Source organism: Primulina huaijiensis, unplaced genomic scaffold, assembly GCF_012295235.1.
Source record: "Primulina huaijiensis isolate GDHJ02 unplaced genomic scaffold, ASM1229523v2 scaffold42415, whole genome shotgun sequence".
NCBI lineage: Eukaryota > Viridiplantae > Streptophyta > Magnoliopsida > Lamiales > Gesneriaceae > Primulina > Primulina huaijiensis.
In genome coordinates, this window is record NW_027360177.1 from 435884 (window position 1) to 454956 (window position 19073).

Below are 19073 nucleotides of genomic sequence, written 5' to 3' on the forward strand. Positions count from 1 at the left end.
ACACTCATTTCATCATATAAAAATAAATAGATCATTCTATAGATTGAGCTGTCAAAATCGGTTGGACCTAACTAGAAGGGCAAAACCCGTCTCGCCTAAGCTGACATTATGAAAAGATTATAATTATTAATTTATCTTATCTTATATAGAAGGTCGTCGGAAATAAAGAACAAATCCCATTAAACTAAACATGATGATTTGAGATTTAGTATGCTACATGATTTATGCTTGTAGAATAGAAGATCTAATTAAATGTCGCCCCTTGTTTACATATATCTTGTACGACGATATCCAATTGGTCTACTTGTCCTCATTTGTTGAGAATAGTATAACATTTTATATGGAAATTGTGGGTCAGAAGAGTCAGTAATTTATAGAAATCTTCGTCACTATATGTATACAAAATATCCGAAAAGCCTTATGTTTGCCCCTCCTTTTATATATTCTGCATATTGCTGGTGGATCCATGGACATTCAGCAAACTCCACATTGCAAATTTTTTTTTTTCCGAAAAAAAAAACTTATGTAGTAGATGATAAATTAAATGAGTAGGACTCTTGTGAGACGATCTCGTGAATCTTTATTCGTGAGACTGATCAATTATGTTCATATTTACAATAAAAAGTAATACTTTTGACATAAAAAATAATATTTTTTTATGAGTGACTCAGATAGATTAATATCTGTATCACAAAAATGACTTGTCAAACCGTCTCACAAGAGTTTTGTATAAATTGTAATTGTGTATACGGATATCAAATCATATACTATTTATTGTGTGTATGTTGTTAATAGAAGAGAATGCAAGAACAGTTCGTTGTAGTTGATCAGAGTTCAATTATTATTATTTTTAAAAATATATATATATTTGAAATTACTACGTAAATATGAAAAACTACAATTTTGGTTCTATATGTTTGACTATTTACGATTTTACTAGTCTATGTTATTATATTTCAGTTAAATCTGGCATTTGTGATTTTTTTGGGAAGTTTAGTCATTTGTTATGTGGAGACGTCGATGTGACCTGACACAAGCAATGCCACGTCTTCATTCATGTTGAAAAAAATGACTAAATTTGTCAACAATCGAAATATACATGACTAAAATTAAAATTTAGCGATATAAATTATAAAAATTACAAAGAAGTAACGATATATGACCAAATTGTAATTTTGCTGATAAATATTATCCCATTCCAAATTATTATACAATACATCTTCCATCATTTTTCATTTTACTTTTTAGGGAGAATAATATGGCACAAAATTTCCAATATATCCAAAAAAATTCAATTACAATTGATTATCTTCTTTTAAATATATGAGGATGTTCCCACCTCCATCTTGCCCGCTTAAAAGAAAAAATTATTTGAGCATTTTTTTTAAAGTTAATTTGACGGATAAAAGAAAAACAAACAAACAAGGATCGATTTGGTGACCACAAGCCCAACGTGAAAAATTCGGTCCGCCCAAATTACATGGGTTTTGTGACGAGTTCAGTATATTGAATCCTAGTATTGGGTATGGACTACAAAAATTTCATTTAATTGGGCCATTTTGTCAACTGCTGTTAGTTGACCCTAAAGCATTCTTCGGTAAGACCAAATCTTTCTACAATTCTACTTACCTTTTACGCAAACCATCAAATCAAGTAATTTTACTATGTTTAACTAAAATTCTAAAATCAATTCTCATTTATTAATTTCTTTTTTTTATTAACTATTAAATTTTATATTAAAATCATCATACTATTGATTCCACGCAACTTTACACATATATTATTCTAAGACTATTGTCAATAAAAATGAAAAAATGTATTCTTTGTAGAATCAAAACATTTTGAAAAAACAATAATAAGTTAGGCGCATAATCGATTTTGATATGTTAGATGATCACCTACTGAACATGATGGAACATATCAAAATTGTATATTCACTAGTTGAGTGTCACCTCATCTATAGACACATAGATGAGCATAGTTAACAGACAACATATCAAAATTATATATATATATATATATTTATACACACATGCGCGGTAAGTTGTAAAAAAATTCATGGTAAAAGGTATGTTTATGTGTTAATAATAATTAATAGCCTACATAAATACATACCAAACTTGTATAAATTTCATTATTTGTTACCGTGATTGACCAACAACATACTTTATTCCCTAAATTAATTATAAAATGAGATACATACATATATAAATTTTGATAAATTGCACATCCACTATCTAATATGCGCATATATGTGAGCATCGATCATATGACGTTCACATATTAGATGTATAATTTTTCTATGTTTTATCAAATTCACTAGATGAATTTAACTCTATTGATGTTCACATAAATATATACAGTAAATCAGCAAAATATCAAAATATATTTCAGATTATATGAAATCCCATTTCGAAAACTGAACAGAGAAGAATGGAACGGTGAAACCAGTTTTAACGTGCGCACCGCCAATTTGACTCCCCGTAGAGTGCTAACATGCGCACATCCACTCGCTCCACCTGAAAAAACGAGAACCACCCCCGGCCCTCTCCCCATTTCCGCCTCCCCTAGACCTCTTTATCACTAACATGCGCCATCACCTCCTCAACTCCACCATTATGCCTCCTTCCTCCTCCCTGAAGAAATCCTCCTCCCCCAATCCCCACCCACAACCCCACCTCAATTCACCAAACTGCCCTGCCCTCTACAGGCACTCCCCCTCCGCCACCCTCGACATCCTCATCTTCATTCTCGTAATTTTCTCCGGAGCTTTTTTAATCATCTCCTATTTTTCTTATATTTTCCAATCACTGTCACTTATCCTCCCCCGCTTACCCACTATAATTTCACACGTCCGTTACCATCTAACCTCCAACCCGCAATCTCAATTAGTTTTTTGCGCGTTGTTTCTGCTATCTTTTGTTGTTTTTGTTGTTATCTTTGAGATCTATTGTGGGCACAGATCAAGAAGGTGTGGAAAGATTGGTTGTAAAGGGTTGAAAAAGGCGATGGAATTCGATTTGCAGCTGCAAGGCGAGGACTTGCTGCGGATGGGAAACGGGAATAAGGCAGTTAAATATGTTAATGAATTGCCCTGGAAAGGGGGCACCGAGGACAACCCTGATTATGAGTGTTTGCGTGCTGAGTTGAGGAAGATGGCCCCGCCTAACGGGCGAGCTGTGCTGTTTTTTCGCTCAAAATGTGGGTGCCCGGTTGCTAAACTCGAGGGATGGGGTCCTAAGCGTGGGCGTCGACACAAGAAGTGAGTGGAGTCTTTGTTGTGTTGATTCTTTTATTGGAATAAGAATGAATTAATTTTGTCTAGACTGTGGCATTGTTTACTCGTGATATGATAATGCAACTCAAATGGGAAATTGTGTATAATTTGTTTGGATCGAATGTTGATCAACATGTTAGGATTATTGATTTTGGAACAAGGCTTGATTGTATTTTGTTAATTTGTTTGAGTCTTGGATCATCAACTTTGTGAATTACATGAAGTCTAGTTAATTTGTGTGGTTAAGTCAATGTGATAGAAGATACCCAATACCCAAATATGTAAATTATTTTTGTCTGTTGCCTCCCGCCCTTTGATTTTTACAGGTTTAACAGTGGTAAAATTATTTATGCTAAAACGGTGTTTGTTCTGTTATTACTATGAAAGAATAGGAAATTTTTGTTCCTCTCCTCAGATAGACTCCTGTTGTGAGGTAGAGGTAGGGAATGTAGTACAAGATGCTCAATGCCTGTTATTTTGGAGAGGAAAATATGAGAATGACACAGCAGTTGCATTTTTCTACAATATAATTGACTGTGTTAGACTTAGGCTTCTACCAAGGTCTTGTTAAGTAGAGAAAATAACCTGCAAAAACTCTCTAGGCTGTGCTGCACTAGTGCATATCTTGATCAACTCGGTCATTTTGATTTTGTTTTTTCATGTGACAGTAGGATTATTATTTGGATAAATGGAGTCCATTCCTATTGCGTAACATTTGCTGCATGAAAGTAGCTGGTAATTAATTTATGGAGCACTCTTCAATGATTAGTTTGCCAAGAGGTTGAATTTGATTCTTGGGAAAATGAGATTTCTAATATGTAATATATTTACCTATTGTATCTGGTTAAAATAATGTGTCAACATGGTTGGTGGATGAAGATTGTGAAAGATTATATTAATGTTACTTTTTAGTGATTTGATGTCAAAGATAATTATCTAGTTCATTCTATTTCAGAGAAGCCTGATGATTCTATTCTAACTATATACTAAAGTTTATGCTAGTTGTTTTATGTTTAAATATTAATCACACATGATATTAGTGAAGAGCTATTTTCCAAGTAAAATATGAACCTTTTATGAAAAAGTATCCCTTTTAAAGAATTAATACGTAAATATTGTGTTTGTGCATTGTGCAATGTAACTGCATAGTACGATAGAAATCTTTAAACTAGTTGGGTGGTGATTTGTCGCTTGCACTTTCCTTATAATATTCAGATGATTCTGTCGATGTTTATGGCGACAACCTTCAGTTTTGGGAATGGTAACAAACTTGTATTGGAGTTTGATACTGTCTTTGAATGATCATGGGTATGGTTGCAAGCTTGTGTTGGAGCATGGATTTAACTCTGTTGGAATTAAAATATTCTGTCTTTTGAGGTATCAATCAGTGAGTCTATTTTATGTTTCATGATCTTCGATATGCTTCCTTGTTTTCATATGTAAAATTTATGGTTATTTCAATGCTATGATATACAATATTTTGTATTTTTTGTTCAATTTGGGTACTACAGGGAGTACTATTAGGTCATATCCCGGATTCGGGACATGGCACTCTTCTTCTATTTATGTAGGATTGGTGTTCTAATGTTAAATAAAAGAGCTTTATATTTGTCTGATTCATTCGATTTGATTTGCCTTTCCTTCTTCTACTAGGTTTATGTATAGTCTCCCACATAACTGCCTTTGCTTGTACCTGAATATATTGAAAGTATCTCAATTTCATTTGGTGGTCACTACCTTAACTAAATGCACTAGTTTACTCTTTATTTTATCTATGGTTTTTAGATGTTTTAACCATAGATTCGTGGTAGCATTCCTCAGCATCCTTTTTGTATCTTTAGACTTTATAAAAAAACAGAGAGAGAGGAGCGACATAAAGAACGTGGTGATGAAAAGTGCTTTGGTAGTCAAAATCAAAAAGTGGCATTATGTTAGCGTGCCGGTATATTTTGGGTTGTCTTCATGTGTTTGTATTGGGCTCTATTCTATGATTTGTTTTCTCCATAAATGTGCATAGCATGTCGTTTGCCACTCATTTGATTTACCTACCTTCTCAATTATTTAAAATTTCGTTTTCCCTGCTGTTTTATATTTAAATTGTATTATCTGATGTATTTCAGAAGTCTGGCTGTTACCGGTGGAGGAGAGCGTCGCTGACTGTGGTGGGCATTCCCTTGAGTCTGATTAACAGTTCCTCTGTAGTCACTTGTTTCACGTTCATTCTGAAAGACTGCATTGTTGGGAACAATTTTCTTTCAATCTCGCATTTATCCACATCTTTGTGGGGGAACTTATATCTTCTCTATACCGAACTAAGCGGGGATAAATAAAAGAAATTAGTTCAACAGAAATCTCAAAATTTTTTTTTTGAAATCTTTTGTGGTATACACAGCTAATGCTTCTTGATTGGGAACAAAGTCCACATGATAAGACTTGGCATATATTTTTCGTATGTTCCAATAATCGGTTTAAAATGTGTACAATTCTAAAAAAACTAGCGACATTTTTGTTTGAAATTTGTACCTATACCAAAAATCAAATTTCGCCGACGTTTCTGTAACCAAACTTTTTAAATGTTTAAAAGTTGTCGTTTTAAATCTAAAAGTTTGGTAATTTTGTACCCTGTATGTGTTTTACTACGGACACCTGATTGCCACAAACAAGAAACTAAACTGATAACTGACAATATAATATTACAAAAGCTTCATTCTCTGATGAAACCATCTGATGCAATTTCCAGTCAAGTCAGAGATCTTATTATCCCTGAACATCAATTTGAGATGCCTCTGCACGATTTCCGCTCCAATCATCCAAACCCTTTTGAGAGACAGCTCCAAGAAACCAGAGATCATAGAGTTTTCGTTGGTTTCTGCACTAAAAACCATCTCATCATCCCCTTCATTGATATCTCATGGCCAGCAGCTCCATTGCCTTATAATGAAATCCGGGCGGAACTCCAATTTATTCATACAAAACAGTTTGATGAGCATGTACTCGAAATGCGGGCTAATTTGGTGTGCCAAATCTATTTTTGACACGTCACTGAAGTTGGATTGTGTATCATGTAACATAATGCTCGGTGGATATGTAAAACATGGACATTTGAATGACGCGCGTGAGCTGTTTGTGAGAATGTCTGCTAGAAACTGTGTGTCTTACACGACTTTGATCATGGGGTTGGCTCAAAACGAGTTCTATGCAGATGCAGTTGGAATTTTCGATGAAATGATGTTGTTGGGATTGGTCCCCAATGAAGTGACTATGGCTAGTGTCTTCTCAGCTTACGCACGTGTTGATGGCCTCCGACAAAGTGGGAGACTATTGCATGGTTTGGTGTTGAAACTTGGTCTCGATGTGTTTGTTCTCGTATCGACGAATTTGGTTCATTTTTACTGCATGAGTTTGCGTCTTGCTGATGCAAGGATGATTTTTGATGCGATGAAAGAAAAGAATGTGGTTTCTTGGAATGTTATGTTAAATGGATACACAAAGGGAGGGCTGGTTGATGTGGCTAAAGAGTTGTTTGATGAAATTATTGGAAAAGATGTGGTTTCTTGGGGTACAATAATTGATGGATATTTGCAGGTGGGGCGATTGAGGGAGGCTTTGGCGCTCTATTGTGAAATGAGGCAAACTGGCTTGAGTCCTAATGAAGTTATGATCGTGGATGTCATATCTTCTTGTGGGCAAGAAACGAACTTTGTTGAAGGTCAGCAGTTTCATGGTTTAGCTGAGAAAATGGGGTTTGTTTGTTATGATTTCATGCAGGCAACATTAATTCGGTTTTATGCAGCTTGTCGTGAAGTAAAATTGGCTCGCCTGCAGTTTGAACTGGGAAATAAAAATCATGTAGCATGTTGGAATGCCCTTATTGCAGGACTAATAGGAAATGAAATGGTTGATGAGGCTAGTTGTTTATTTAATGAGATGCCTGAAAGGGATGTTTTCTCATGGAGCTCAATGATTTCTGGTTATTCACAAAATGGGCAGCCTGCTTTGGCTGTCAAACTTTTTCATGAAATGGTAGAGAAGGGATTTAAGCCAAACGAAATTACGATGGTCAGTGTCCTTTCTGCCATTTCTACTTTAGGCACATTAAAGGAAGGAAGATGGGCTCATGAGTACATCTTTAATAACTCTATACCAGTTAACGACAATTTGAGTGCAGCAATCATTGATATGTATGCGAAATGTGGGAGTATTTGTACTGCTTTAGAAGTGTTTTATCAAATTCAAGAGAGAACCACCAATGTCTCGCCTTGGAATGCAATTATATGTGGCTTGGCTATGCACGGGCATGCTGCTGCATCTTTAAGAATTTTTTCAGATTTGCAGAAGCGTAACATACGACTTAGTGCTATCACATTTATAGGAGTCTTGAGCGCATGTTGCCATGCTGGGCTAGTGGAAGATGGAGAAAATCATTTTAAGAACATGAATAGCATATATGGTATACAACCAAACATCAAGCATTATGGCTGTATGATAGATCTTTTAGGCAGAGCTGGAAGGCTAAAAGAGGCCGAAGAACTCATAAAGTGTATGCCAATGAAGGCAGATGCAGTTATATGGGGTACATTATTGGCAGCTTGTAAAACACATGGTAACACAGATATAGGCGAAACAGCTGCAGAGAATGTGGCAAAGGTAGAGCCATCACATGGTCCTAGTCGAGTTCTACTTTCCAACATTTATGCAGACGTAGGCAGGTGGCACGATGCTTTATTAGTCCGGAGAGCAGTGCAAGATGGAAAATTGTCGAGATCCCCAGGTTATAGTGGTGTAGTATAACATACTGGCTTATGCTTTCGTAAAGACAGATTCTATTAATATGCCAGAGTACTGTAAAAGAATTTGATGTCAAGATTTAAGCAGTGCATATACCATGTTTTTAGCGGTGCGTTCTTGTACCAAAAGTTATACCAATAATTTTAATACTTTTCAAACAAGAAATAAATTATTGCAACCGACAAATAGTATATTAATAAATAGTTTTGCAAAACAAATAAATAAATGATTATTAATAAAATAGAAAATAAATAAAACTTCAATTTATATTAACTCTGATCAGCTATAACAGAGAAAATAGGTAAGAGTGTGTTAAATAATTCAAAATGTGATTTTGTTTTGAGAGTAATTTCAATGTCAGGAAGTATTTGTAATGACAATCTCTCTCTAGGATATTCCAAAAATGAATATAACTTATAGATAGCAATTCCAAAAATTTTCCCAAGAACAAATAGATAATGAATTTAATTGCTTCAAGAAAATAGGAATGGAAAACGAAATCATGAATGAATTATGCCATGAAGATGTGTATATATAATAATCGAAATAACCTTTGAGAAAGCTTATGAACTTCCAGAACAGACACTATCACTCAAATACAACTTATTTGATGCACATCTTCTAATAAAATCCTCACAAAAAATTTTATGAGACTGTCTCACGAGTCAATTTTGAGATACGAATATCCTATTTAGGTAACTCATGAAAAAAAATATTATTTTTTATGTCAAAAATATTATTTATTATTGTAAATATCAGGAGAGTTGATCCGACTAATAGATAAAAATCCATGAGACCGTCTCACAAGAAACATTTTATAAAATCTTTCAATTTTATAGTATGTTCTCTAATTTAAAGACAAGTTTATGTGATGGAAAAGACTTTCAAATGTTTACAAATTGAACATTAATATAATACATATAACTGATTTACATTGAAAGAGGAAAATGGGAGAACATAACTACAATACAATCGAAGGATGAAAAAAAAAAAGATAATAGAAATCATAATTTTGACACATTGTCAAATATATAGATATAAACATTAAACAGTATATTAAATTTAACAAAACCATGCAAAAGTTCAACGTCTTTCTGTCCAAGCATTGACTAAAAGCTATTGCTGAATATATGCAAAAGTTCGGAAGTTCGTACATCAGAGCATTATGGATTCATCTGCGTCGCATCTTCAATATAAGAAAATTTGTGCTCCCGTGGAAAAATTTATGTACTGCTACAAAGGCAAGATAATCAACATAACCACGGCCTTAGGAGTTACAAGATTGTTCAAGGAAACAGAAGATATGGCACAAGGAATTAAAGCTGATTCCTAGAACAAAATGCACAATGAATACCGATAATTCACAAAGACAAACAGGGACTGAACTCAACATCAATAATACCGTTGGCATTCAGCAACTTTTTTCAAATGGTCATCAACAATTTGCACATGGGATCGACCACTTACTAGTTAGTAGAAACCCTCATACATCAGTAACGAGAAAGTTTTTCGAAAAGAAAGAGTTGCTACAGAAATCTCCATCACTGATCAATCATTCAAAAGCGGCAAAATGTAATAACGGAACAAGACTTACAAGACTAACTTCGGTAGAGATTCGAATATATAAAAAAATCCTATGTGATACACTTCCTTCAGAGAGGGGTCGGAGTATCATGAAGAACCAAGTCTAGTAAAGATTGAAACTTTGCCATAAAACACATGGAATATAGAACACAAAAATAAGGGAAAAAAGTGTCCTAAGAACGAAGTAAATTGACGGGGACCTCGTCGAGAGGAGACCGATAACAAGTAAGGAGGCACTCAGGCACAATCTTGAGCGCCGAGGCTTTTTCCAATATCTTCCATGCAGTCGGCTCATTGTTCTCCCAAAAAATTCGGGACACCAAAAGGTTTTATTAACTTTAATTACAACAATGTGATAAAAATAGGTATAACTCCAAGCTTAGTATCATATAGTTTCAATAAAACAAAAATTCTTATGAGACTGTTTCAAGAGTCAATTTTGCGACACGAATATTCTATTGAGGTCATCTGTGAAAAATTATTACTCCAAAAATATTACTAATTTTTATTGTAAATATGGACATGATTGGCTCTCCTCACGAATAAAAATATGCGAAATTATTTCACAGATGACTTACTGAATAAAAGTATGCATGTTTTTACAATTTTGAGTTGATCATTGACTGATGCATGTGTTTTTGATAATCATGCTAATTAACTGTGAAATGAATATAACATGAATGGAATATTAGATATCAATGGAGAAATGTATATCCAAATATGGGATCTTATGTCATGTTGCTTAAATCTGTATCTTAATATATTATTAGTTTTATTTGGATTACGTCGATTGTAAGAATAACTGTCGCCCTTTTTAAGCAAATGCTTTATGAGAATTGCGTCGGGTTTCACGCTTATTTTTGTTCTTGTATCAAGTAAATTAGGTGAAATGTTAAACCAGTCAAACTCTTGAAGTTTGTTTTTAATTTTGATAAACTATTTACTTAAAAAAATACATCTGAATGCAAAATAGGTTGAGAAGGTCGATTTTTTTTAAAAATAATTGACCAAAATTATTTTATTAATTTCTCGATCTACTCATACATACGCATACAACTACTAATCTTTTGAAGCTGAACCGTACATGTGTTTGATGAGGCCTGAAGCGAAAATTTTAAAACTGATTATCTTGTTAGTATAAATAATACTAAAATTCAGTTAACAAATAATAAATACAATAAATAATATATAAATACATAAGAAACAATATATTACATAAAAAACAAGTAAAAAAATATTTGAAATAATTACATAAATAATAATCGTTTAGCTATTTTAGAGGAAAAATATATATCAAATTTGTATAATCCAGTTTTCGGATCATTTCTTTGTTAATTAACAACGTAGCTAGCTCATTTAGTTTATTTTGTGACATTATTTATAAAAAATAAGTGCTTATTAACTTCAACTTCAATAAGCTTCTTTCTGCTTATACAACTGTTACGAGGATAATTAACATAATCTTATAGGCAATATAAGTATTTGAGAATAAATTATTCAGTTTTGCCAAACATAGTAGCATCTTAAAAAATTGTTGAAATTATATACAATATTTCATCAAACTAGTTAAAGACTAACTCGTTAAGTTCTCCAAATTCAACAAATGCCCCAAAGTCTCTTGATATTATTTAAATTGTTCAAAATGAACTTGAAAAAAAGTCTGAGTTTGATCAATTATAAACAAAAAATATTCAAATTACTCTTCTTTTTATTTAATATTGGGCAAAAAAATTATTTCAGTAGGTCATCAACTCAAAATATATATGTTGGACTCCCTCAAAGGCTAGACCTAAGACGATGGCTTCCTTGGCTTCATAAAAAATCCGGCCCTACATTGAAGGAGTTCGAGTCGATAGGATTCATTTGAAGAGGTCTTCTATTCATATTTGATACTAGCTGTTAATCACACATGTAAATACATGTATTTAGTAAAAAAAAAAATTATAGAATAAAATAGTCTTTTTACAAAAAATTAAATGAAAGTTATTAATTTTCAAATTAAAATGGTAGGAGATCTTTAAAAATTTTAAGATATCAATTTCTAATCTCTCCTCTCAATAATATTTGAGTAAATTTCATATCAGAACGTCTAAAGGATTTATATATATAAGATGAGTTGATCTAATTTATATTTTTAAAAAATTATTATTTTTGAAATAAATAAATTTTATTGTGAATCGAATGATTAGATATATGTGACAAAATTTGATCAATGAGGTTTTTTTTTTTTTTTAGAATTAATTTTTCCTCATATAATCATCGTGTGACGAAATATCTTTTGCACCCACGTCACACAAAACGCATAATTGATTGGATAAAAGCCAATTATTTTGATCTGGAGAAGAGAAGGATAAGACATGGCAGGGAAGCAGTGCTGTGAGAACCCACCAACTCTAGATTTCAGCAGCGGAGTAGGCCATGTGAAAGAACTCGGGGGCCTCAACTGCTATATCACTGGCCCCGCTAATTCCAAGTTGTCTGTGATACTAATCGCAGATGTTTTTGGTATGTGCAATTTCTTGAAACTTTTGATCGTGGGCTGCTGCAAAGTTTCAATTTTTCTTCGTGGATTATGAGTATTTACAAGCGGGCGATCTGTATTCAATGTTGTCAATTGTTTGTAAAAGTTGCTGGTTGTTTTTTTTTTTTTCTCGCTTTATGTTCCCCCGAGAATTCGTTTTTGAATCGAAAAGTGATAGTCTTGTAATCTAGTTTGTTCCCTCTTTTAATATTTTGCTCGTTGCTTTATGCAGGATATGAGGCTCCTAACTTGAGGTGCTGCTTCTCTCCATTACCCATTTGTTTTATTATTGAATGTGATTTTGTTCTGTGTAATGAGTTCTCTTTTAAACTTGTAGATTACCCTTTTTTTATACATTATTCAATATTAAGATGGTGTTTAATTAAAGATTTATGCATTCCCTTTACCCATTAGCATCTTGAAATGGAAAAAAATGAGTGAATTGTATTTTACCTCATCTGATGAATGAAAATGACAAGTATCTCTAATTGACAAATCAAGGTAAACAGCCGTTAGTTTTAGCAAATGTTGAACAAAGACATGATATGAAATTGATTTAAATTAGTGATATTTGACGAAAAATAAGGATAACATAACCTGCCATTGCATGTATTAGGAATTCAAGGAAATTCAACCAATTGCATACTATCTTGTGTTTAGATTGTAATAACTGCTTGCACAGATAGACTTTTGTTTAGCTATGTTATGATATAAATTTAAAATCTTGAATTTTATATGGTACTTATATAGCCATTTTCTGCCTTGAAGGAAACTTGCGGACAAAGTTGCTGAGGCTGGGTTTTACACCGTTCTCCCAGATTTTTTGAGGGGCGATCCATTTGTACCTGAAAATTCTGAGAGACCTATCTCTGTTTGGTTTAAAGATCACGGGACTGTGAGTAATCATTTATACCCATATCATAATCAGTCAGCTGGCCTCTAAATATTTACTTAAATATCGATTATCCGGCATTATCATGGCTTTTATCTCTAAATATTTAGCGTCGGCTTGATAGGATCAAGGATTTGAAGATGCAAAGCCAGTTATTGAAGCTCTTAAAAGCAATGGCATAACTAAGATTGCTGCCGCAGGCTTCTGTTGGGGGGGTGTGGTCTTATTTAGTCACCGATAAAACTAATTTTCTCCTTATCTCAACATCGTGACTCGTAAAATCAAATGAATGGCTCTTATTTTGTTTCAGCCAAGGTGGTTGTGGAACTTGCCACGTACGCATATATACAAGCTGGGGTGCTACTACATCCTTCTTTTGTAACTGTAGAAGATATTCAAGGTACTAAATTTTTTAAGTTTTCATATATGGTACGATCTGATCAAAGACCTAATAGCCATGAGAGGGGCATAAAAAGATACATTGCTTTCGTTATTTTAAGTATATATTGGGACTATATCTCTTGAATATGATCCATTGTGGATCCATTTTTATTGGCTATCAGCGGTGAAAACAAGCTGAAACAAAAGTACTTGCTCCTTTTCTTTGAATAATATTGTTAAAATAATCCTCAGGAGTTAAGGTTCCGCTTTCGATTCTTGGAGCTGAAACCGACCATATGTCTCCACCAGAGCTTGTGAAACAATTCGAAACTACTTTGAATGCTAAGCCTGAGGTGATCAACTCAATTGAATCACGCATTTAAATTTTACATGCACTTATAACTAGCTTCTTGATTTAACTTCAAATTTTGTCTTCGTAAATTCCGTCAGAGAAAATCCTTTACAAACCTGAGCTGGATGATTTGTGTACCAATTCACCACTCAAACCCACTTTCAGTTATAATCGAAAAACATGAAACAATGGTGATCTTTGTTTCAGATCAACTGCTTCGTGAAGATATTTCCTGGTGTCACGCATGGATGGACTGTAAGGTACAAGGAAGACGACGAGCATTCCGTGAAGAGTGCAGCAGAGGCTCACTCTGATATGTTGGATTGGTTTACCAAACATCTTAAATAAATTGAATTATCAGAAAAGCATCTTAAATAAATTCGAGCACTCTTGTATCCTGTATTGCAACAAATTATGCCTACTCTGGACCAGTTCTATGAGTTATAATGTAATTTTCAGCTGCACTGTTACATTGACGTTTGGATTTCAAATTACTAAATATTTGGTATTGTTACAGGTTGGAAAATTGTCAATCCTACTCATCTATTATATGTGTCGAGGAGCCTTGACTATGGTTCGTTTTGACAACTCTGTTGATCTAACTTTTACAATATTTGTGCTCCATAATTTTGAATCCAGTATAGGTTATTGTGTCACCCCAATCTGGTCCATATACGTGGGGAGGTATATTCTTTTTGAATTAAGCCAATGTTGCTTTGTAGTTAATTTTTTTGTTTATAATAATTGAGGAATGAGGTTTTGTTTTGACGAGATTGCTTTGTAATTAATCTGTCTGCCCAAATGCTATTTGTTCATCCCGAATCACACACGAACCACCCTATTCACTCTCCACCACGTAATTTAATTCCATTGGATATAATATTTATTTTTAAAACTTTATATATANATTTGAAAAGCTTAGATATAGGTATTTCACATCGTAACTCTAATTCTACCGATTAAAACTTGGTGCGTAAATGCTTAATTATCTGTTTTCTGAGATAAATATAAATACGTGCGTAAAATTATCCATCGATATTTCATGTTAATATTTAACAAACTATCGTGGAAAAACTATTACTGCTTCTATTTTATGTCATCAACTTTATGATGCATTGATCAAATTATGATACTTTAAAAATCATAAGGTTTAAAAAAAATTGATAGCATGCAGATTTTATCAATTATAAATTATTTAAACCATGATGTTGGGCATATGGTTATAACTAAAAAAAATTATGATAACGTCATTTGTTATATTTTTGTGCGTATCAGATAAATCTTCAAATTAATGCAATAACATAGTCACATATGCTGAAAAAATGCTGGCAGAGAACAACTCAGGACTTTAAACTTTGATTTTTAATTAGCTTGACACTCTAGAAATTAGGAATCCCATTACGTTAAGATTTTTAGACCTTTCGCACCCGACGACAACAAAAGCCGCCATTAAAAAAAAAAAAAACCAAATCAGAGAGCATTATTGTACAGAACCAATTATTGATTTATTTGGTCTTGACTTGTAAAAGAAGAGAAAAGAAAAGAGGAAGACGATAATGGCTGGGAAACAGTGCTGTGAGAACCCACCAACTCTAAGCTCCAGCAGTGGAGTTGGCCATGTGAAGGAACTCGGAGGCCTCAGCTGCTACATCTCTGGCCCTGCCGATTCCAACTTCTCTGTGGTCTTGATTTCGGATGTTTTCGGTACGCCCAGTTTCTTCAAACTTTTGATCCTCGGATACTGTTAGTCGTCCTGAGATAAAATTTTTGGGAGTTGTGAATATGAATTTGAACAATCTATTTTTTTAAGTCGAGATATGTTCAAGTCTCAATTTGAACGGACTATTAATAGTTGAGCTATTTGTTTTGTCCATAGTTCGATCATTTGTAAACTTGCGCGCCATATGTTCACTCCTAGCGTGAGAGGTGTGTCGGTTGGATAAAATACTTAGACAATATTCTCCTAGCTAATATTTGGGATTGAATTTGATCAAAGTCTGGATCTTTTAACATTTGGTGCAAAAGTTTACACTTTTCTTCTTTGGATTGTTTGGGTATTTAAGTATTTAGAGCTAGCCATACAGTGGTCAGGCCACTTGTGGTGCGAACCAAATTGGATTCCTATTTTGTGTTTGGGGCAGTCTATGTTATAATACAGTATTAAAATATAACGTGTTCAATTCATCCTAACTGAACATGTTAATCTATTGAAACATGGATAAGATATTATGTAGCATGTACTCTCCGTTTTCTATGTTTAATTAACATTTTTCTTAACTAAATTATTTTATAATTTTCTGTTTTTTATTCGAAAGGAAACTTGAAATTAAATTTTCTAATAAAATAAGCTCTATGATTTTTTTAACTACTTCTTTTTAAAAAATTATATTATTCTTTTTCGGTAAAAGCTTGTGTGAGACTGTCTCACGGGTCGTATTTTGTGAGACGGATCTCTTATTTGGGTCATCCATTAAAAAATATTACTTTTTATTCTAAGATTATTATTTTTTATTGTGAATATCGGTAGGGTTGACTCGTATAAAGATTCGTGAGACCGTCTTACAGGAGCCTACTCTATTCTTTTGATTGATTATAAAATTTCTTTTTGATATACAATTGTGCATATGAAATGTATATTTTGAGAAAATTATATGATTTTTGTAAATGAGAATTTTAAATAATTTATTCAAGATATGTGAAAATGATAATTAGTTACGTGTTTCAGTTTTCAACAAATCCATCCAATTTTAAAATCACATCATCTTTTAAAACATATCCATTTTATAGTCTCAATTTATCGAATCAAATATTTGTAAATCTGTGGAAATTTTTTTAAAAAAACTTTGTCAAATTAAGTTTTTGAAAAATAATGTTTTGCAAGTGTATTCGAGGGTTATTTTTATTTATTTATTTTTTATTAAAGTTTGATCAAGATTATTTCGCGAATTCCGAGATTTAAGCAAACAAGGGGTCAAGATAATCTTATAATTTAGTTTGCCGCCTCTTTTAATATTTTGCTTGGTCGATTTGTGCAGGTTACGAGACTCCTAATTTGAGGTGCTGCTTCTCTCTGTTACCCAGTTGTCTCATTATTGGATGTGATTTTTCTCATTATTGGATGTGATTTTTCTTCTGTGTGTTTTGTTTTAGGTTGTAAAATATCCTTTTCATACAGAAGATCTCAGTTCAATTTTAGATTTATGAAATTAACATCTTGAAATGAAGAAAATGGTTGAGTTGCATTTTACCCCATCCGCTAAAATGAACATGGCAAGTGCCTGAAATGACTTCGATTGAATTCTGTGATATTTTTTTTAAATAAGTTGAGGATAATTTGTAACCTGCAATTGCATATATGAAGGAAAAATTCCACCAACTGCAGATTATATCATGTTTAGAGTGAAATATCTGTGTGCACAGATAGACCTTCGTTTAGCTATGTCATTATGTAAATTTGGAAACTTGAACTTTATACTGTACTCGATACTCATACATGATTTATTGCTTTTCTGCCTTAAAAAGGAAACTTGCGGACAAAGTTGCCGCGGCCGGATTTTATACAGTCGTCCCAGATTTCTTCGGGGGAGATCCTTACGTTCCTGAAAATGCTGAGAGACCTATCGTAGTTTGGCTCAAAGATCACGGGACTGTGAGTTATCATTTATTCCCATTGCATAATCAGTCAGCTGGCCTCTGAAACTTTACTCAAATGTTGATTATCAGGCATTATCGTGGCTTTTATCTCTAAACATTTCGCTCTGGCTTGATAGGATCAAGGATTTGAGGATGCAAAGCCAGTTATTGAGGCTCTTAAAAGCAATGGCATAACTAAGATTGCTGCGGCTGGCTTCTGTTGGGGAGGTGAATTGGTTCTTATCCACTGCCTAAACTGACAATGCTCTTCTTGTTTAGACATTGGAATTTGTAAATCAAATGATTGGTTCGTATTTTGTTTCAGCCAAGGTGGTTGTGGAACTTGCGAAGCACTCTTTTATACAAGCTGGGGTGCTGCTACATCCTTCTCTTGTAACTGTAGAAGATATTCAAGGTACTAAATTTTCGAGTCAAGTTTCTATGTATAATGCCTCAGCGAATCAAAGAGTTGATAGCAGGCACGAGAATAGGCAAAAGACTCATTATTATGTAAATTACGCATGAAAATTTCTTTTTTATAAGAAGTTGTGGGCACTCTGTTTCTCTCTTCTGTGTAATCCATTGTGGATATGGGTACGAGGGGCATGACCTGTAGATTTTATTGGCTACCGCGGAGAAACTAAACTGAAGCACAAGTGCATACTCCTTGTCTTTGAATAACCATTGTTATTACAATCTTCAGGAGTTAAGGTTCCTCTTTCGATTCTTGGAGCTGAGATCGACCAGGTGTCTCCACCAGAGCTCGTGAAACAGTTTGAAACTATTTTGAATGCTAAGCCTGAGGTGATCACTTGATCGAATCACACATTTCAATTTCACACGCACTTACAGATAATTTCTTGCTTTAAATTCAAACTACTGTGTTTCGTCTGCTATTGTGCTGTTGCATCCTTCCTAACGATTTTCTTACGTTCACGTGAACCATGTTTTGTAAATTCCGTCAGAGAAACGCCTTTACAAACCTGTGCTGAATGGTTTATGTACCTCTATGTATAATTTGTGCATATATACATCACTTGACAACCTGAACCCACGTTCTGTTATGGTCGAAAAGCATGAAATAATGGTAGTGTTGGCTTTCAGATCAACTGCCATGTGAAGATATTTCCTGGTGTCGCGCATGGGTGGTCTGTAAGGTACAAGGAAGAAGACGAGCATTCCGTGAAGAGCGCAGAAGAGGCTCACTCTGACATGTTGGATTGGTTTACCAAACATCTTAAATAAATTGAAATATTAGAAGAGCATCTTAAATAAGTTGGATTGCTCTTCTATATTCTAATAAACTATGCATACTCTGAACCAGTTTCATGAATAATTTGTTTGAGTTAGTATAATGTTCAGCTGCACAGACTGTTGTAGCATTTTAAGAAGTGTTTTAATGTCTGCGCGCGTACAGAGAAGAATTCAAATGCTTACCTGTGCGGTTTTGGATCAGAGGGATTCGCATTTGGAGTTGCTTTATTTAGATTTGTATTGTGGTACATATATATATATATCTTGATCTATACTGTGGTGATAAATTAGAGTGTGCTGGAGATTATGGTTATATGGTTATGAGCTTCACTATAATTTTGATTTATATAACTGCTGATTCTCCAATCGGGCACAAAACACTGTTTGACAG

General features: G+C 33.7%; 4 protein-coding genes across 5 annotated transcripts; all 4 read left to right on the top strand.

Annotated features, from left to right (window-relative positions):
- The first annotated feature begins 2407 nt into the window (after window positions 1-2407).
- LOC140969599 (uncharacterized protein At5g19025-like) lies at window positions 2408-5628 on the top strand. Of its 2 annotated transcripts, XM_073430995.1 has the most exons (3): window positions 2604-2753; window positions 2963-3262; window positions 5398-5628. In XM_073430995.1, the coding sequence occupies exons 2-3, from the start codon at window positions 3009-3011 to the stop codon at window positions 5432-5434; spliced, it is 291 nt and encodes a 96-aa protein (XP_073287096.1). In that variant the 5' UTR covers window positions 2604-2753; window positions 2963-3008; the 3' UTR covers window positions 5435-5628. The 2 variants fall into 2 exon arrangements, with proteins under 2 accessions (XP_073287095.1, XP_073287096.1); XM_073430994.1 differs by having other exon boundaries at window positions 2408-3262.
- Window positions 5629-5910: 282 nt separating this feature from the next.
- Window positions 5911-8186, top strand: LOC140969601 (pentatricopeptide repeat-containing protein At5g19020, mitochondrial). Its single transcript, XM_073430997.1, has one exon. The coding sequence runs from the start codon at window positions 6005-6007 to the stop codon at window positions 8066-8068; it is 2064 nt and encodes a 687-aa protein (XP_073287098.1). The 5' UTR covers window positions 5911-6004; the 3' UTR covers window positions 8069-8186.
- Window positions 8187-11937: 3751 nt separating this feature from the next.
- On the top strand, window positions 11938-14311 carry LOC140969625 (endo-1,3;1,4-beta-D-glucanase-like). The gene is made up of 7 exons (XM_073431024.1): window positions 11938-12154; window positions 12403-12424; window positions 12939-13065; window positions 13187-13277; window positions 13373-13462; window positions 13696-13796; window positions 14003-14311. Exons 1-7 carry the CDS (start codon window positions 12007-12009, stop codon window positions 14141-14143), a joined length of 720 nt encoding a protein of 239 aa, XP_073287125.1. The 5' UTR covers window positions 11938-12006; the 3' UTR covers window positions 14144-14311.
- Window positions 14312-15246: 935 nt separating this feature from the next.
- LOC140969624 (endo-1,3;1,4-beta-D-glucanase-like) lies at window positions 15247-19018 on the top strand. The gene is made up of 7 exons (XM_073431023.1): window positions 15247-15499; window positions 16831-16852; window positions 17318-17444; window positions 17566-17656; window positions 17754-17843; window positions 18132-18232; window positions 18533-19018. Exons 1-7 carry the CDS (start codon window positions 15352-15354, stop codon window positions 18671-18673), a joined length of 720 nt encoding a protein of 239 aa, XP_073287124.1. The 5' UTR covers window positions 15247-15351; the 3' UTR covers window positions 18674-19018.
- The last annotated feature ends 55 nt before the right edge of the window (window positions 19019-19073 follow it).

What these genes read in the sequence shown, in the direction of transcription:
- LOC140969599 (XM_073430994.1), top strand. Translation starts at nt 2,589, where the DNA reads ATGCGCCATCACCTCCTCAACTCCACCATTATGCCTCCTTCCTCCTCC. An exon ending in CGTGGGCGTCGACACAAGAA is followed by an intron (nt 3,263 to 5,397) that starts GTGAGTGGAGTC and finishes GATGTATTTCAG; the next exon opens with AAGTCTGGCTGTTACCGGTG.
- LOC140969601 (XM_073430997.1), top strand. Translation starts at nt 6,005, where the DNA reads ATGCAATTTCCAGTCAAGTCAGAGATCTTATTATCCCTGAACATCAAT.
- LOC140969625 (XM_073431024.1), top strand. Translation starts at nt 12,007, where the DNA reads ATGGCAGGGAAGCAGTGCTGTGAGAACCCACCAACTCTAGATTTCAGC. An exon ending in TATGAGGCTCCTAACTTGAG is followed by an intron (nt 12,425 to 12,938) that starts GTGCTGCTTCTC and finishes TCTGCCTTGAAG; the next exon opens with GAAACTTGCGGACAAAGTTG. An exon ending in CTTTGAATGCTAAGCCTGAG is followed by an intron (nt 13,797 to 14,002) that starts GTGATCAACTCA and finishes TCTTTGTTTCAG; the next exon opens with ATCAACTGCTTCGTGAAGAT.
- LOC140969624 (XM_073431023.1), top strand. Translation starts at nt 15,352, where the DNA reads ATGGCTGGGAAACAGTGCTGTGAGAACCCACCAACTCTAAGCTCCAGC. An exon ending in CTTGATTTCGGATGTTTTCG is followed by an intron (nt 15,500 to 16,830) that starts GTACGCCCAGTT and finishes CGATTTGTGCAG; the next exon opens with GTTACGAGACTCCTAATTTG. An exon ending in AACTGTAGAAGATATTCAAG is followed by an intron (nt 17,844 to 18,131) that starts GTACTAAATTTT and finishes TACAATCTTCAG; the next exon opens with GAGTTAAGGTTCCTCTTTCG.